Source organism: Schistocerca cancellata, chromosome 4 (genome assembly GCF_023864275.1).
Source record: "Schistocerca cancellata isolate TAMUIC-IGC-003103 chromosome 4, iqSchCanc2.1, whole genome shotgun sequence".
NCBI classification, from domain to species: domain Eukaryota; kingdom Metazoa; phylum Arthropoda; class Insecta; order Orthoptera; family Acrididae; genus Schistocerca; species Schistocerca cancellata.
This window is the reverse complement of record NC_064629.1, coordinates 843,857,567-843,874,197: the sequence shown is the minus strand read 5'-3', so window position 1 is coordinate 843,874,197 and position 16,631 is coordinate 843,857,567. Positions and strand designations below refer to the sequence as shown.

Sequence of the window (16,631 nt, the reverse complement as noted above, 5' to 3'; positions counted from 1 at the left end):
ATATGTTTGCAGAAATGTTCATATTACCTCAATAAGTGAAATACTTACGTTAAGATATCTACCTCTCGCAGCGCAGTTTCGCTGTTATGCCCATCGCTGCGAGTTTTAATAGTGACGAACGTATGTCCGACACACACCCTGTGTAACGCCACGTTGCCTTGTTGCAGGCAGTGCCATACGTCACGCTTTGGAAGCATCGTAGACTCCAAAATAGGTATGCCCATGTACCTCCCGCTAGCGAATATGTCCTTGTGACAAACCTAGAAACAAAATAAGTGTGCATGAAGATATGAAATGACGCTATTACCGAAATACACGTCACCACAATTTAAAATTACTTATGATAAGCGATAGCATAACAGTGCCACCGTACAAAACATTAGTCAACGCCTTAAAATAAACACGCTGGTGACAGTGGAACGCTGTGTAAGGTGTAGAACCAGTACCATGTGGTCATGCGACGAGAAAGACAGCCCGCAGCGCTACGTCACGAGGATAGGTCTCGCTCGCTCCATCTATCAGATCAGCTGACGAACTGCGTTTTTAAACCTGTTAACACTTGAATGGGTATTTACGTAGAAACGAGAATTGCATATTCTACTGGAATCCGCTGTTATGGACTCTCACAATTTACTACAACGATCGGTTGTCCATAGGACTACTACTATCAGGTTGGTGCATAAGTTCGTAGCGTCTTTCCGTAAGTTCACAACAGATATACGTAACAGAGACTTCAATCATCAGTAATACACTACTAGCCATTAAAATTGCTAAACCAAGAAGAAATGCGGATGATAAACGGGTATTCATTGGACAAATATATTATACTAGAACTGACGTGTGATTACATTTTCATGCAAATTGGGTGCATACATCCTGAGACATCAGTACCCAGAACAACCACCTCTGGCCGTAATAAAGGCCTTGATACGCCTGGGCATTGAGTCAAACAGAGCTTGGATGGCGTGGACAGGTATAGCTGCCCATGCAGCTTCAACACGATACCACAGTTCATCAAGAGTAGTGACTGGCGTATTGTGACGAGCCAGTTGCCCGGCCACCATTGACCAGCCGTTTTCAATTGGTGAGAGATCTGGAGAATGTGCTGGCCAGGGCAGCAGTCGAACATTTTCTGTATCCAGAAAGGCCCGTACAGGACCTGCAACATGCGGTCGTGCATTATCCTGCTGAAACGTAGGGCTTCACAGGGTCGTAACACATCTGAAATGTAACGCCCACTGTTCAAAGTGCCGTCAATGCGAACAAGAGGTGACCGAGACGTGTAACCAATGGCACCCCATACCATCACGCCGGGTGATACGCCAGTATGGCGATGACAAATACACGCTTCCAATGTGCGTTCACCGCGATGTCGCCAAACACAGATGTGACCATCATGATGCTGTAAACAGAACCTGGATTCATCCGAAAAAATGACGTTTTGCCATTAGTGCACCCAGGTTCGTCGTTGAATACACCATCGCAGGCGCGCCTGTCTGTGATGCAGCGTCAAGGGCAGCCGCAGCCATGGTCTCCGAGCTGATAGTCCGTGCTGCTGCAAACGTCGTCAAACTGTTCGTGCAGATGGTTGTTGTCTTGCAAACGTCCCATCTGTTGACTCAGCGTTCGAGACGTGGCTACATGATCCGTTACAGCCATGCGGATAAGATGCCTGTCATCTCGACTGCTAAGTGATTCGAGGCCGTTGGGATCCAGCACGGCGTTCCGTATTACCCTCCTGAACCCACCGATTCCATATTCTGCTAACAGTCATTGGATCTCGACCAAAGCGAGCAGCAGTGTCACGATATGATAAACCGTAATCGCGATAGGCTACAATCCGACCTTTATCAAAGTCCGAAACGCGATGGTACGCATTTCTCCTCCTTACACAAGGTATCAGAACAACGTTTCACCAGGCAACGCCGATCAACTGCTGTTTGTGTATGAGAAATCGGTTGGAAACTTTCCTCATGTCAGCACGTTGTAGGTGTCGCCACCGGCGCCAACCTTTTGTGGATGCTCTGAAAAGCTAATCATTTGCATATCACAACATCTTCTTCCTGCCGGTTAAATTTCGCGTCTGTAGCACGTCATCTTCGTGGTGTAGCAATTTTAATGGCCAGCAGTGTATATTCTCCTTCACTATTTACAACACTCTGACAACGCTTGGGTAAATTTTCGATTCCGTGACTGTAGAAATCACTTGGTTTGAAGTGGAGAACTCGTCGAGGCATGTTCGGAGCGTATTTTCATCCGGAGCAGAAGTTCCTTGAAGGTTGTTCGATAGAAAGCGGAAAAGGTTAAAAGCTGAGGACGCACTATCAGGTGAATAAGGTGGGTGAGGAATGACTTCCCAATCCGGCTCCTGTATAATGGTTTTTGTCAGTCAAGTAGAATGCGAGTGAGCTTAGCACCACTTCAGGCAGTCTTCCTGGTCGTTGTTGTGGGATCTCGTCTGCAAGACCCTTCATTTGACAATAAATGTCAGCAGTGATAGCTACACCTCGGGGAAGCAATTCGTAATACACCACACTGTTGCTAGTCCACCAGATGCATAACATTATCTTTTGTGACTTTGCGAAGGTCTTTGTACGTGGAGTTGCTGCTTTGTTTGGGCTAAACCATTCCTTTTATCCCTTATGTTAGCACCAAGCAGTAAAAGTATAGGATAGGAATGGTCAGTGTCGTTCACGAGCCAATTGATATCGAGCAAGCGGAGCTGAACGTATGGTCACCCACTGCTTTTTGTGCTTTCAGCTTATAGCATGTGGTATCCATACACCAGATTTTTGCATGCAAATGTAACACGATGGTGGAATGATCACAGTTCATCACATCTGCCAGTTTTCGAGTACACTGACATGAATCATTGTGGATTAATGCGTTTTAATATTCGTCACGAAACTCCAAAGGTCTTCCTGAAAGTGGTGAGTCACTAATTTCAAAACGATCTTCCTTAAAACGTAAAACCATTTTCTTGCCGTACTGTGTCCAGTGGTAATACACGACGCAAATATTTCTGGCTGCCTCCACTGCTGTCACCCCTCTACTAAACTCGGAGAGAATATGTTGGAAATGTTCCGCTTTCTCCACTTTTAGGCGGTTTTCCACATCCCACTAGGTGAATACCGGGCTGGTCCCCACGTCCCGCCTCAGTTATACGGCTCGCAGAAATCTGAAGACATTTCACTCTTCCGTGGATTACACTGGGCACAGACAGTTGGGGTACACTAATTCCGTCCCGGGGGGTACGGGGTGGCGGCAGGAAGGGCATCCGGCCACCCCTTCAATTAACCTCGCCAAATCCGATTAACCATGCTGACCCTGCGTCCGATTTCTCCACTTGTCACTCCATTTTCTAACGTCCACAGCTCCACTCACTATCTCCAAATGACAATATGTAAACTTAAATAGCAACAATGAACTACAAATAATAAATTACAATCGATAAACAAACCCATAGCAACTGGAATACCAATATGCAAAACAAAAACGCTACGAATTTATGCACACCAATCTAACAATTTGATACGGCTGCACCAGGTACAGCAAAACAAAAATGATGCCGAAATGATTATCGCTTACATGAGGCGCTACATCCTCAATGAAATGTTAAGCAGGAGAGAATGAATGCTATAAACAAGGCGTTGTACCATTTATGCCAAGCGTAGATATTAAATTACAGCATACTGCAAAGTTGTGTGTTTCGTTGTAGTACTGGTAATTAGTAAGACTCCACAATAGCGGATTCCAGTATACGATGCAGTTCTCGTTTAGACGTAAATACCCAATTACGAGTTAACAGGGCAAGAAACGCAGTTCGTCTCCGGAGCTGAACGAGCGAGCAAGCTGAGCCCCACTCTCGTGACGCAACGCGCCGCGGCCTGTCTTCCTCGTGGGCCCCGTGCCAGTGAAGTAGTGTTTATGTGCCAGTCGGCAGTATGGAATCAGCACAGTAATATGGGCAGACGTAGAAATCTGACAGAATAGCTGAAACGAGCAACTGAGTTTGCACGTACCCACCTCCACACTGCGAAGTAAGGGGACCTGGACGTCATGGCGTATAGATTTTTTAGTATTTTGAAATTTAATAACTCAACAACTTTAATAGATATTCGAATGAAACTTTAAAAAAACAGTTAGCATATTTTGACCTCTATTTCAAAAAATAAATAAATAAAAATAAAAACTGTAGAATGCATAGTGGAATGAATATTGATGTTTTTTCTCACGTATTGAATTACGTGTAATTTTTATTTTAGGTACACTGTACTTGCACACTGTTCAAAATAAAAGAATATTATTCTTTAACTGTTAAATGACATGCTCCAGTTTAAAATATTTAATACGCTGTTGAATAATTGGGTTCACTGTATAGGCAACGACTATATTATTATTCATGCAACATTTTGTTGTTGTAGCTTTAATATTGGATGAGATGGTGATACCTAAGTATGCAAAAACATTGACTACGGGAAATAAAAACTAAAGATCTGCATGTCATTTTCTTCTCAAAGGCAACACGTCAAAACACTCCAGCTCCACAATCCTGTTGATTCTTAACGTCCTTTTCACCTTCTTTACTATCCTTTCTTTTCTTTGTTATTCAGGCCTGCTTTACCATGCTTTCAGCAGCTTTTTTAGCTTCACCGACACGTCGCCTCTCCCACGTTTCATGCTGTCCCCAGTTTTGATGCCTAATTTACTCGTGGTTTTTAATGTACTTCTTATGTCACCATTAAAACACAATACGGCGTCCATCATACCAATATGAAAAGCTGACATTCCATCTAAAACAGTTTACGACACAAACGTGCGGCCGGCCGCGGTGGCCGTGCGGTTCTAGGCGCTGCAGTCCGGAACCGCGGGACTGCTACGGTCGCAGTTTCGAATCCTGCCTCGGGCATGGATGTGTGTGATGTCCTTAGGTTAGTTAGGTTTAAGTAGTTCTAAGTTCTAGGGGACTGATGACCTAAGATGTTAAGTCCCATAGTGCTCAGAGCCATTTGAACAAACGTGCGCGAAGACTGTATCTACTTCTATCGACAGAAAGATCGATTTCAATTAATCCATATTCAAGGTACAGTCGATATGTTCTACAAAGTTATTACACGAACAAGTTGCTATGGCGCCAAAATTATTAACGAGACACTGTAGGCAAGGTTTTGTTTTTGACAGTAGTGTGACAGCTAGGCACTCACGCGCCGCATCTGCTTTATAAAGGCATTTAAACGTGAAAATCGTGAGGTACTATACAGGGTGGTCCATTGATAGTGACTGGGCCAAATATCTCACGAAATAAACATCAAACTAAAAAACTATAAACAACGAAACTCGTCTAGCTTGAAGGAGGAAAATAGATGGCGCTATGGTTGGCTAGCTAGATGGCGCTGCCATAGGTCAAACGGATATCAACTGCGTTTTTTAAAATGCGAACCCCCATTTTTTATTACATATTCGTGTAGTACGTAAAGAAATATGAATGTTTTAATTGGACCACTTTTTTCGCTTTGTGATAGATGGCACTGTAATAGTCACAAACGTATAAGTACGTGGTATCACGTAACATTCCGCCAGTGAGGACGCTATTTGCTTCGTGTTACATTACCCGTGTTAAAATGGCCCGTTTACCAATTGCGGAAAAGTTCGATATCGTGTTGATGTATGGCTATTGTGATCAAAATGCACAACGGGCGTGTGCTATGTATGCTGCTCGGTATCCTGGACGACATCATCCAAGTGTCCGGACCGTTCGCCGGATAGTTACGTTATTTAAGGAAACAGGAAGCGTTCAGCCACACACATGTGAAACGTCAGCCACGACCTGCAACAAATGATGATGCCCAAGTGGGTGTTTTAGCTGCTGTCGCGGCTAATCCGCACATCAGTAGAAGACAAATCGCGCGAGAATCGGGAATCTCAAAAACGTCGGTGTTGAGAATGCTACATCAACATCGATTGCACCCGTAGCGTATTTCTATGCAACAGCAATTGCATGGCGACGACTTTGAACGTCGTGTACAGTTCTGCCACTGGGCACAAGAGAAATTACTGGACGATGACAGATTTTTTGCACGCGTTCTATTTAGCGACGAAGCGTCATTCACCAACAGCGGTAACGTAAACCGGCATAATATGCACTACTGGGCAACGGAAAATCCACGATGGCTGCGACAAGTGGAACATCAGCGACCTTGGCTGTTTAATGTATGGTGCAGCATTATGGGAGGAAGGATAATTGGCCCCCATTTTATTGATGGCAATCTAAATGGTGCAATGTATGCTGATCTCCTAGTAATGTTCTACCGATGTTACTACAAGATGTGTCACTGCATGACAGAATGGCGATGTACTTCCAACATGATGGATGTCCGGCACATAGCTCGCGTGCAGTTGAAGCGGTATTGAATAGCATATTTCATGGCAGGTGGATTGGTCGTCGAAGTACCATACCATGGCCCGCACGTTCACCGGATCTGACGTCCCCGGATTTCTTTCTGTGGGGATAGTTGAAGGATATTTGCTATCGTGATCCACCGACAACGCCTGACAACATGCGTCAGCGCATTGTCAATGCATGTGCGAACATTACGGAAGGCGAACTACTCGCTGTTGAGAGGAATGTCGTTACACATATTGCCAAATGCATTGAGGTTGATGGACATCATTTTGAGCATTTATTGCGTTAATATGGTATTTACAGGTAATCACACTGTAACAGCATGCGTTCTCAGAAATGATAAGTTCACAAAGGTACATGTATCACATTGAAACAACCGAAATGAAATGTTCAAACGTACCTACGTTCTGTATTTTGACTTAAAAAACCTACGTGTTACCAACTGTTCGTCTAAAATTGTAAGCCATATGTTGGTGAGTATTACAGCGCCATCTATCACAAAGCGAAAAATGTGGTCCAACTAAAACATTCACACTTCTTTAGTACTACACGAATATATAATAAAAAATGGGGGTTCCTATTTTAAAAAACGCAGTTGCTATCCGTTTGACCTATGGCAGCGCCATCTAGCGTGCCAACAATAGCGCCATCTGGTTTCCCCCTTCAAGCTAGACAAGTTTTGTTCTTTGTAGTTTTTTCGTTTGACGCTTATTTCGTGAGATATTTGGCCCGGTCACGATCAATGGACCACCCTGTATATACGCATAATCAGGAAAAAATCACAGAATTTTATTAAATAAAAAAATTCAATTTTTCGGATCCTCATAACACCCAGGTCCCCTTAAGTTATCCGTTTATCAATTTGGACTGTGCAACGTATCTATAAGGAATGGTGTACCACTTGTAGACACGTAAAACAGCAGTTGTAAAAAGATCTTAGGTAGCAGTGGCTGGAGACGAAGGTTACGCCTTGCCAATGACAGTCGGTTTCAAATCCGACAGCATTTGCTACTGGCAGTGAACGCAGGTCCATCTCAACCACTTTCCTAGCTAATATTTCAAACTGGACTACATACAATGGGCATTTAGAGACAGCTACTTTCCGAAAAGCCATTGCCCCCAGCAGCGCATAAAGCTGCATTCCTTCGGTGGTCTAAACAACACAGAAACTGGACGGTAGCTGATTTGAGTCACATAGTGAGGTCCAATAAGTCGCCATTTTGCCTCTTTGCAAATTATGCAAGGCGTCTACTGCACCGACCGCCCATTGGAGTGTTTAATCTGCAAAGCGTGGAGGATGTACATCAGGCCGAGGGTTATTCTGCGATATTTTGTGGGTGTTTTTCGTACCATGGCTTGGGGCCACTCATTCAAGCTACCCTCAGCATACATGAGGATGTTTTACTTCAACGTTCTCTGTGGCCAAATGCTGCCTTTTATTTTACATGGTGATGATGAATATGCTATGGATACTCCCATATTCCGAGACGACATGACTGCATTCACAGGGCAGCAGGCATACATTCCTGGTTAGATTACCATTCGGACACCCTCCTGCACCTCGACTGGTCCGCAAAACCACACAGTCTTAATCCCACAGAAAATGTCTGGGCTATTTCGAACAGCGAATGAAACGTAGCAGTAAACATACCCGCTATTTGATGGTTCTGTAGAATGTAATAACCAATGACGATTGGCTTCAGCTACATTTGGCATATCTGAAGAACTTTGTGAACTCTGTTCCTCTCCAAAACGATGACACTGTCGAGGCTGGAGGCGGTGTTAAACATTTTAAGTGGTGACTCATATGTGTGACTAATCTTTTCTCCAGTGTGATTATATAAGTTGTTTCAGCGTCCACTGGAGAATGTTACACGGATGATGAAAAAGTTACATTTTACCAAAATTACACCAGGAGTCTCTGTCGGCAAAACACCCACTCAAAAGTTATAAGGGAGAGTAGTCAGCTTAACTGTCGAAAAACTACTCAAGCAAACAGCTGGAGAGTAGGCAAACCACGTAGACGAACGAGGTACAGCAGCAAGGAAAACACGCTATCAGATGCGATCTTGATAGTCAGTTAAATGGGCCGTAACATTTTTTTACCAATGCCCACTGCTAGACTGAATACTGCCTGATGGCGTTGCAAGCACGTGACGTGGTAAGGAAAGTATACGGCTTGCCAAAACTTAAGTACGAGATACATAAAGTAACATAACGTATTGCCGGCCGGGGTGGCCAAGCGGTTCTAGGCGCTTCAGTCTGGATCCACGCGACCGCTACGGTCGCAGGTTCGAATACTGCCTCGGGCATGGATGTGTGTGATGTCCTTAGGTTAGCTAGGTTTAAGTAGTTCTAATTTCTAGGGGACTGATGAACTCAGGAGTTAAGTCCCATAGTACTCAGAGTCATTTGAACCATTTTTGAACATGTATTAACACTAAGTGGAAACGAATGGAAGTCCTGGAGCGTGTTGCCACAGGACTCCTAGTTGTTCACAGAAATCTGGCCGTCAAATGGCATGAGGTCGGCGTGACTACTGCGCTGGCGCTGGCCCCACAACAAGAGGTGGCTGAAAGAACGGGAAAAGACAATGTGTGTCAATCAGCGAGCAGTTATGATGCACTGCGGTGGTGTTCTACGTTATAACACGGCTCAGAGACAACACGGTCATCCCAAAACGATATTAATTACTCCACATTAAGGTTGTCTTAAACACAAAAAGGGACACACAGTGCTGCAACCAAAATTTTTCATAACTTAGCCAGTGATATAAAATGTCTGACAGACAGCAAAGTAAAATTTGAAAACAAACTGAAAAAAATTCTCGTTGACAACTCCTATACTGCAGAAGAATTTTTATTATTGTAATGTGTCAGATGTGAGGGGTGGGGTGGGATGGTAGGGATTCCTAACTCACGTCTGTATATAAAAAAAAACTAATAAATTTTCAGCATGTAGCCATATTTACACATTAATTTGCGATGTGAATGTAAAATGTCTCGTTCCATATCATTGCGATTTATCGTACAAATGATCCATGGAATATGAATCTAACTAATAGTTCACTTTCTATAATATTGCCTTCAAGTTAATTTTCGCTGTGCAGTCCCTTTACGCAATCCTTCCGCCTTCCACCTTTCGCTTCTTCACTTATTTCTGGTTTTCCGTCTGAGCTCTTGTTCTCCAAAGGGTTCTTTCGTTTTCCTGCAGGTGATATGTATCTTTGCCTTAGTTACACATGCTTCTATAGACTTATATTTGTCCTCTAGCCATCCCTGCTTAGCCATTTATACTTTCTGTCAATCTCATTTTTAAACGTTTGTAATCCCTTTCACCAGCTTCGTTTGCCCCATTTTTATATTTTCTCCTTTTATCAATTAAATTCAACATCGCCATGATATTCAAGGATTTCTACTAGGCCTTGTTATTGTACCCATTTGATCCTCTTCTGCCTTCACTATTTCGTCTATCAAAGCTACCCATTCAACTTCTATTGCTTCAGTCAATCGTTACCTAATGCTCCCTTTTATGCTCTCAACAACCTCTGGTTCTTCCGACATATCCTGCACCCATTTCCTCAATTTGATGCCTTTTTGCGAATTATTCAGTGGTAATATACATTTCATAACGAATAAATTATGGACAGAGTCCACGTGTGCCGCAGTAGATGTCTTACAGCTCAAAATCTCGTTCCGAAAGCTCTGTTTTGCCATTATATAATAAATCTGAAACCATAAAGTCTCTCCAGCTCTCTTCCACGTATACAATCTCCTTTCATAATTCTCAAACCAGGCGTAGCGATGATTAAATTACACCGTGTGCAAAATTCTGCCAGACGGCTTCTCCTTAACTCCTCTCCTACTATTTTTCCTTTCGCCGGCCGCGGTGGCCGTGTGGTTCTGGCGCTGCAGTCCAGAACCGCGGGACTGCTACGGTCGCAGGTTCGAATCCTGCCTCGGGCATAGGTGTGTGTGATGTCCTTAGGTTAGTTATGTTTAAGTAGTTCTAAGTTCTAGGGGACTTATGACCTAAGATGTTGAGTCCCATAGTGCTCAGAGCCATTTGAACCATTTTTATTTTTCCTTTCCTTCCCCTTTCTACTACCGAATTCATCACCCATCACATTTAAATTTTCCTCTCTCTTAACTATATGAACAATTTCTTTTCTCTCACCTTACAGTCTTTCAATCTCTTCATCATCTGCACCGCTAGTTGGCATATTAAATTGCACTACAGTGGTGGTTGTTGACTTCGCGTCTACTTTGTCTACGATAATGCGATCACTATGCTGCTCTCAATATCTTATCCGCATTCCCATTTTCTTATTCATTGTTAAAGCTACTACTGCATTACTCCTGTTTGATTTTGTGTTTCTAACACTGTACCCCCCATGAACCATGGACCTTGCCGTTGGTGGGGAGGCTTGCGTGCCTCAGCGATACAGATAGCCGTACCGTAGGTGCAACCACAACGGAGGGGTATCTGTTGAGAGGGCAGACAAACGCGTGGTTCCTGAAGAGGGGCAGCAGCCTTTTCAGTAGTTGCAGGGGTAGACAGTCTGGATGATTGACTGACCTGGCCTTGTAACATTAACCAAAACGGCCTTGCTGTGCTGGTACTGCGAACGGGTGAAAGCAAGGGGAAACTACAGCAGTAATTTTTCCCGAGGGCATGCAGCTTTACTGTATGGTTAATGATGATGGCGTCCTCTTGGGTAAAATATTCCGGAGGTAAAATAGTCCCCCATTCGGATCTCCGGGCGGGGACTACTCATAAGCCGGCAGGAGTGGCCGAGCGGTTCTAGGCCCTACAGTCTGGAACCGCGCAACCACTACGGTCGCAGGTTCGAATCTTGCCTCGGGCATGGATGTGTGTGATGTCCTTAGGTTAGTTAGGTTTAAGTAGTTCTAAGTTCTAGGGGGCTGATGACCTCAGAAGTTAAGCCCCATAGTGCTCAGAGCCATTTGAACCATTTTTTTCCCTTAAGTCTACGCAACTAATGTACCCATCAGATAAAATAATATAGAATATTCTGGATTCTCTCATCTATCTAAAACGCGTGGGGAAGAATGTTCGATTCTGTTGGGTTCCAGAGCACATGGGAATTTAGGTGAATGAATTACTGTGTATCACCATGAGTATTTCCTATATACGATCTGGCCGGCCTGAGTGGCCGAGCGGTTCTAGGCGTTACAGTCTAGAACCGGGCGACCGCTACGATCGCAGGTTCGAATCCTGCCTCGGACATGGATGTGTGTGATGTCCTTACGTTAGTTAGGTTTAAGTAGTTCTAAGTTCTAGGGGACTAATGACCACAGCAGTTAAGTCCCATAGTGCTCAGAGCCATTTGAACCACTACTCAAGAGGACGTCGTTATCAGGAGAAAGAAAACTGGCGTCCTACGGATCGGAGCGTGGAATGTCAGATCCCTTAATCGGGCAGGTAGGTTAGAAAATTTAAAAAGGGAAATGGATAGGTTAAAGTTAGATATAGTGGGAATTAGTGAAGTTCGGTGGCAGGAGGAACAAGACTTTTGGTCAGGCGAATACAGGGTTATAAATACAAAGTCAAATAGGGGTAACGCAGGAGTAGGTTTAATAATGAATAAAAAAATATGAATGCGGGTAAGTTATTACAAACAGCATAGTGCACGCATTATTGTGGCCAAGATAGATACGAAGCCCACGCCTACTACAGTAGTACAAGTTTATATGCCAACTAGCTCTGCAGAGGACGAAGAAATTGAAGAAATGTATGATGAAATAAAAGAAATTATTCAGATAGTGAAGGGAGAGGAAAATTTAATAGTAATGGGTGACTGGAATTCGGTAGTAGGAAAAGGGAGAGAAGGAAACGTAGTAGGTGAATATGGATTGGGGCTAAGAAATGAAAGAGGAAGCCGCCTGGTAGAATTTTGCACAGAGCACAACTTAGTCATAGCTAACACTTGGTTCAAGAATCATAAAAGAAGGTTGTATACATGGAAGAAGCCTGGAGATACTGACAGATTTCAGATAGATTATATAATGGTAAGACAGAGATTTAGGAACCAGGTTTTAAATTGTAAGACATTTCCAGGGGTAAATGTGGACTCTGACCACAATCTATTGGTTATGAACTGTAGATTAAAACTGAAGAAACTGCAAAAAGGTGTGAATTTAAGGAGATGGGACCTGGATAAACTGACTAAACCAGAGGTTGTAAAGAGTTTCAGAGAGAAAGTAAGTGAAGAAATGGCAGGAATGGGGGAAAGAAATACAGTAGAAGAAGAATGGGTAGCTTTGAGGGATGAAGTAGTAAAGGCAGCAGAGGATCAAGTAAGTAAAAGGACGAAGGCTAGTAGAAATCCTTGGGTAACAGAAGAAATATTTAATTTAATTGATGAAAGGAGAAAACATAAAAATGCAGTAAATGAAGCAGGCAAAAAGGAATACAAACGTCTCAAAAATGAGCTCGACAGGAAGTGCAAAATGGCTAAGCATGGATGGCTAGAGGACAAATGTAAGGATGTAGAGGCTTATCTCACTAGGGTTAAGATAGATACTGCCTACAGGAAAATTAAAGAGACCTTCAGAGAAAAGAGAACCACTTGTATGAATATCAAGAGCTCAGATGGAAACCCAGTTCTAAGCAAAGAAGGGAAAGCAGAATGGTGGAAGGACTATATAGAGGCTTTATACAAGGGTGATGTACTTTAGGACAATATTACAGAAACGGAAGAGGATGTAGATGAAGATGAGATGGGAGACATGATACAGCGTGAAGAGTTTGACAGAGCACTGAAAGACCTAAGTCGAAACAAGGCCCCGGGAGTAGGCAACATTCCATTAGAACTACTGGCAGCCCTGGGAGAGCCAGTCCTGACAAAACTCTACCATCTGGTGAGCAAGATGTATGAAACAGGCGAAATACCCTCAGACTTCAAGAAGAATATAATAATTCCAATCCCAAAGAAAGCAGGTGTTGACAGATGTGAAAATTACCGAACTATCAGTTTAATAAGTCACGGCTGCAAAATACTAACGCGAATTCTTTACAGACGAATGGAAAAACTAGTAGAAGCTGACCTTAGGGAAAATACGTTTGGATTCCGTAGAAATATCGGAACACGTGGGGCAATACTGAACCTACGACTTACCTTAGAAGCTAGATTAAGGAAAGGCAAACCTACGTTTCTAGCATTTGTAGACTTAGAGAAAGCTTTTGACAATGTTGATTGGGATACTCTCTTTCAAATTTTGAAGGTGGCAGGGGTAAAATACAGGGAGCGAAATGCTATTTAAAATTTGTATAGAAACCAAATGTCAGTTGTAAGAGTTGAGGGGCATGAAAGGGAAGCAGTGGTTGGGAAGGGAGTGAGACAGGTTGTAGCCTCTCCCCGATGTTATTCAATCTGTATATTGAGCAAGCAGTGAAGGAAACAAAAGAAAAATTCGGAGTAGGTATTAAAATCCATGGAGAAGAAATAAAAACTTTGAGGTTCGCCGATGACATTGTAATTCTGTCAGAGACAGCAAAGGACTTGGAAGAGCAGTTGAACGGAATGGACAGTATCTTGAAGGGAGGATATAAGATGAACATCAATTAAAGCAAAACGAGGATATGGAATGTAGTCGAAATAAGTCGGGTGATGTTGAGGGTATTAGATGTGGGTATGAGACACTTAAAGTAGTAAAGGAGTTTTGCTATTTGGGGAACAAAATTACTGATGATGGTCGAAGTAGAGAGGATATAAAATGTAGACTGGCAATGGGAAGGAAAGCGTTTCTGAAGAAGAGAAATTTGTTAACATCGAGTATAGATTTAAGTGTCAGGAAGTCGTTTCTGAAAGTATTTTTATGGAGTGTAGCCATGTATGGAAGTGAAACATGGACGATAAATAGTTTAGACAAGAAGAGAATACAAGCTTTCGAAATGTGGTGCTACAGAAGAATGCTGAAGATTAGATGGGTAGATCACATAACTAATGAGGAGGTGTTGAATAGGATTTGGGAGAAGAGAAGTTTGTGGCACAACGTGACAAGAAGAAGGGATCGGTTGGTAGGACATGTTCTGTGGCATCAAGGGATCACCAATTTAGTATTGGAGGGCAGCGTGGAGGGTAAAAATCGTAGAGGGAGACCAAGAGATGAATGCACGCCCCGATCCGTAGAATACGTTTTGTTTCTTCTGACGAGAACATCCTCACGAGTAGTCCTCACCGGAAGATCCGAATGGGAGACTAGATTACATCCGAAATATTCCTCCCAAGAGTATGCCATCATCATTTAATCATACAGTAGAGCTGCATGTCCTTGGAATATGTAACGGCTATAGTTTCCCATTACTTTGAGCCCGTCACTGTACCAGCACAGCAAGGACATGTTGGTTGATGTTACAACGCCAGATCAGTCAGTCATTCATACTGCTGCTCCTGGTGAAAAGGCTGCTGCCTCTCATCAGGAAACAACACTGTTGTGCCATATGGGATAATCTAGCCTGAAGGAAGACTGGGATTTGATATTCTATCTACAAAAAGAGGTAACCAGATATCTGATCCAGACAGTGCTGCATATTTGCATGTCTAATGAGAGTGTGAAGCGAAGAAGTAAACTGACCGCAGACAGTGTGTTTTGTATTTCCTGCGTTCACTTTGCTCCAGATTACAGTCTACAGGTTGTTGATGAGGAATGCGAGTATTGCAGTTGCGAAAGCTGACGAGAGCGTCGGAACTTTCTCACAACGTCCTCAGTTAAATACGGTACAAGCTGGCAATGTTTTGGGAGCCCACAATTAGGGTGGCAGCTGCAAGGCGAAAGCGTGACGTACGTCCGTATTTTCGCGGCTGGCTACGTCCTCGCTGGCTGTGCTCCTCCGCCTTGACCAGCTCCTTCGCAGTCGCAAAGTGTTGAACAGTTTCCTGTAAACAGACAGAGAACTTTCATAAGCAATCATTCCTCCAATTAACTTTGTCACGATATCGGAATCTATTAATAGATACTGAAAGATTATGATAAAAGAACATCTTGAAGCAATAGTCTAAGATGGACGAGTATATGTCATCTACACTAGCACTAAATACACCACTGGCCATTCAAATTGATACACCACGAAGATAACGTGCTACATACGCGAAATTTAGCCGACAGGAAGAAGATGCTGTGATATGCAAAAGATTAGCTTTTCAGAGCATTCACACAAGATTGGCGCCGGTGGCGACACCTACAACGTGCTGACATGAGGAAAGTTTCCAACCGATTTCTCATACACAAACAGCAGTTGACTGGCGTTGCCTGGCGAAACGTTGTTGTGATGCCTCGTGTAAGGAGGAGAAATGCGTACCATCACGTTTCCGACTTTGATAAAGGTCGGATTGTAGCCTATCGCGATTACGGTTTATCGTATCGCAACATTGCTGCTCGCGTTGGTCGAGATCCAATGACTGTTAGCAAAATATGGAATCGGTGGGTTCAGGAGGGTAATACGGAGCGCCGTGCTGGATCCCAACGGCCTCGTATCACTAACAGTCGAGATGACAGGCATCTTATCCGTATCGCTGTAACGGATCGTGCAGCCACGTCTCGATCCCTGCGTCAACAGATGGGGACATTTGCAAGACAGCAACCATCTGCACGAGCAGTTCGACGTCGTTTGCAGCAGCATGGACTATCAGCTCGGAGACCATGGCTGCGGTTACCCTTGACCCTGCATCACAGACAGGAACGCCTGCGACGGTGTACTCAACGACGAACCTGGGTGCACGAATGGCAAAACGTCATTTTTTCGGATGAATCCAGGTTCTGTTTACAGCAATATGATGGTCGATGGTCGCATCCGTGTTGGGCGACATCGCGGTGAACGCACATTGGGAGCGTGTATTCGTCACCGCCGTACTGGCCTATCACCCAGCGTGATGGTATGGGGTGCCATTGGTTACACGTCTCGGTCACCTCTTGTTCGCACTGACGGCACTTTGAACAGTGAACGTTACATTTCAGATGTGTTACGACCCGTGGCTCTACCCTTCATTCGATCCCTGCGAAACCCTACATTTCAGCAGGATAATTCACGACCGCATGTTGCAGGTCCTGTACGGGGCTTTCTGGATACAGAAAATGTTCGACTGCTGCCCTGGCCAGCACATTCTCCAGATCTCTCACCAATTGAAAACGTCTGGTCAATGGTGGCTGAGCAACTGCCCCGTCACAATACGCCAGTCACTACTCTTGATGACCTGTGGTATTGT

The 16,631-nt window shown here is 43.8% G+C and overlaps 1 protein-coding gene across 1 annotated transcript in view; it reads right to left on the bottom strand.

Annotated features, from left to right (window-relative positions):
• LOC126183621 (uncharacterized) overlaps window positions 1-16,631 on the bottom strand; it is a 227,241-nt gene that overhangs the window by 125,389 nt on the left and 85,221 nt on the right. Inside the window, exons 3-4 of the mRNA XM_049925739.1 lie at window positions 15,215-15,305; window positions 49-260 (exon numbers count right to left, since the gene is read on the bottom strand). Coding sequence (XP_049781696.1) covers window positions 49-260; window positions 15,215-15,305 — 303 coding nt within the window. The remainder of the gene's footprint in view (window positions 1-48; window positions 261-15,214; window positions 15,306-16,631) is intronic.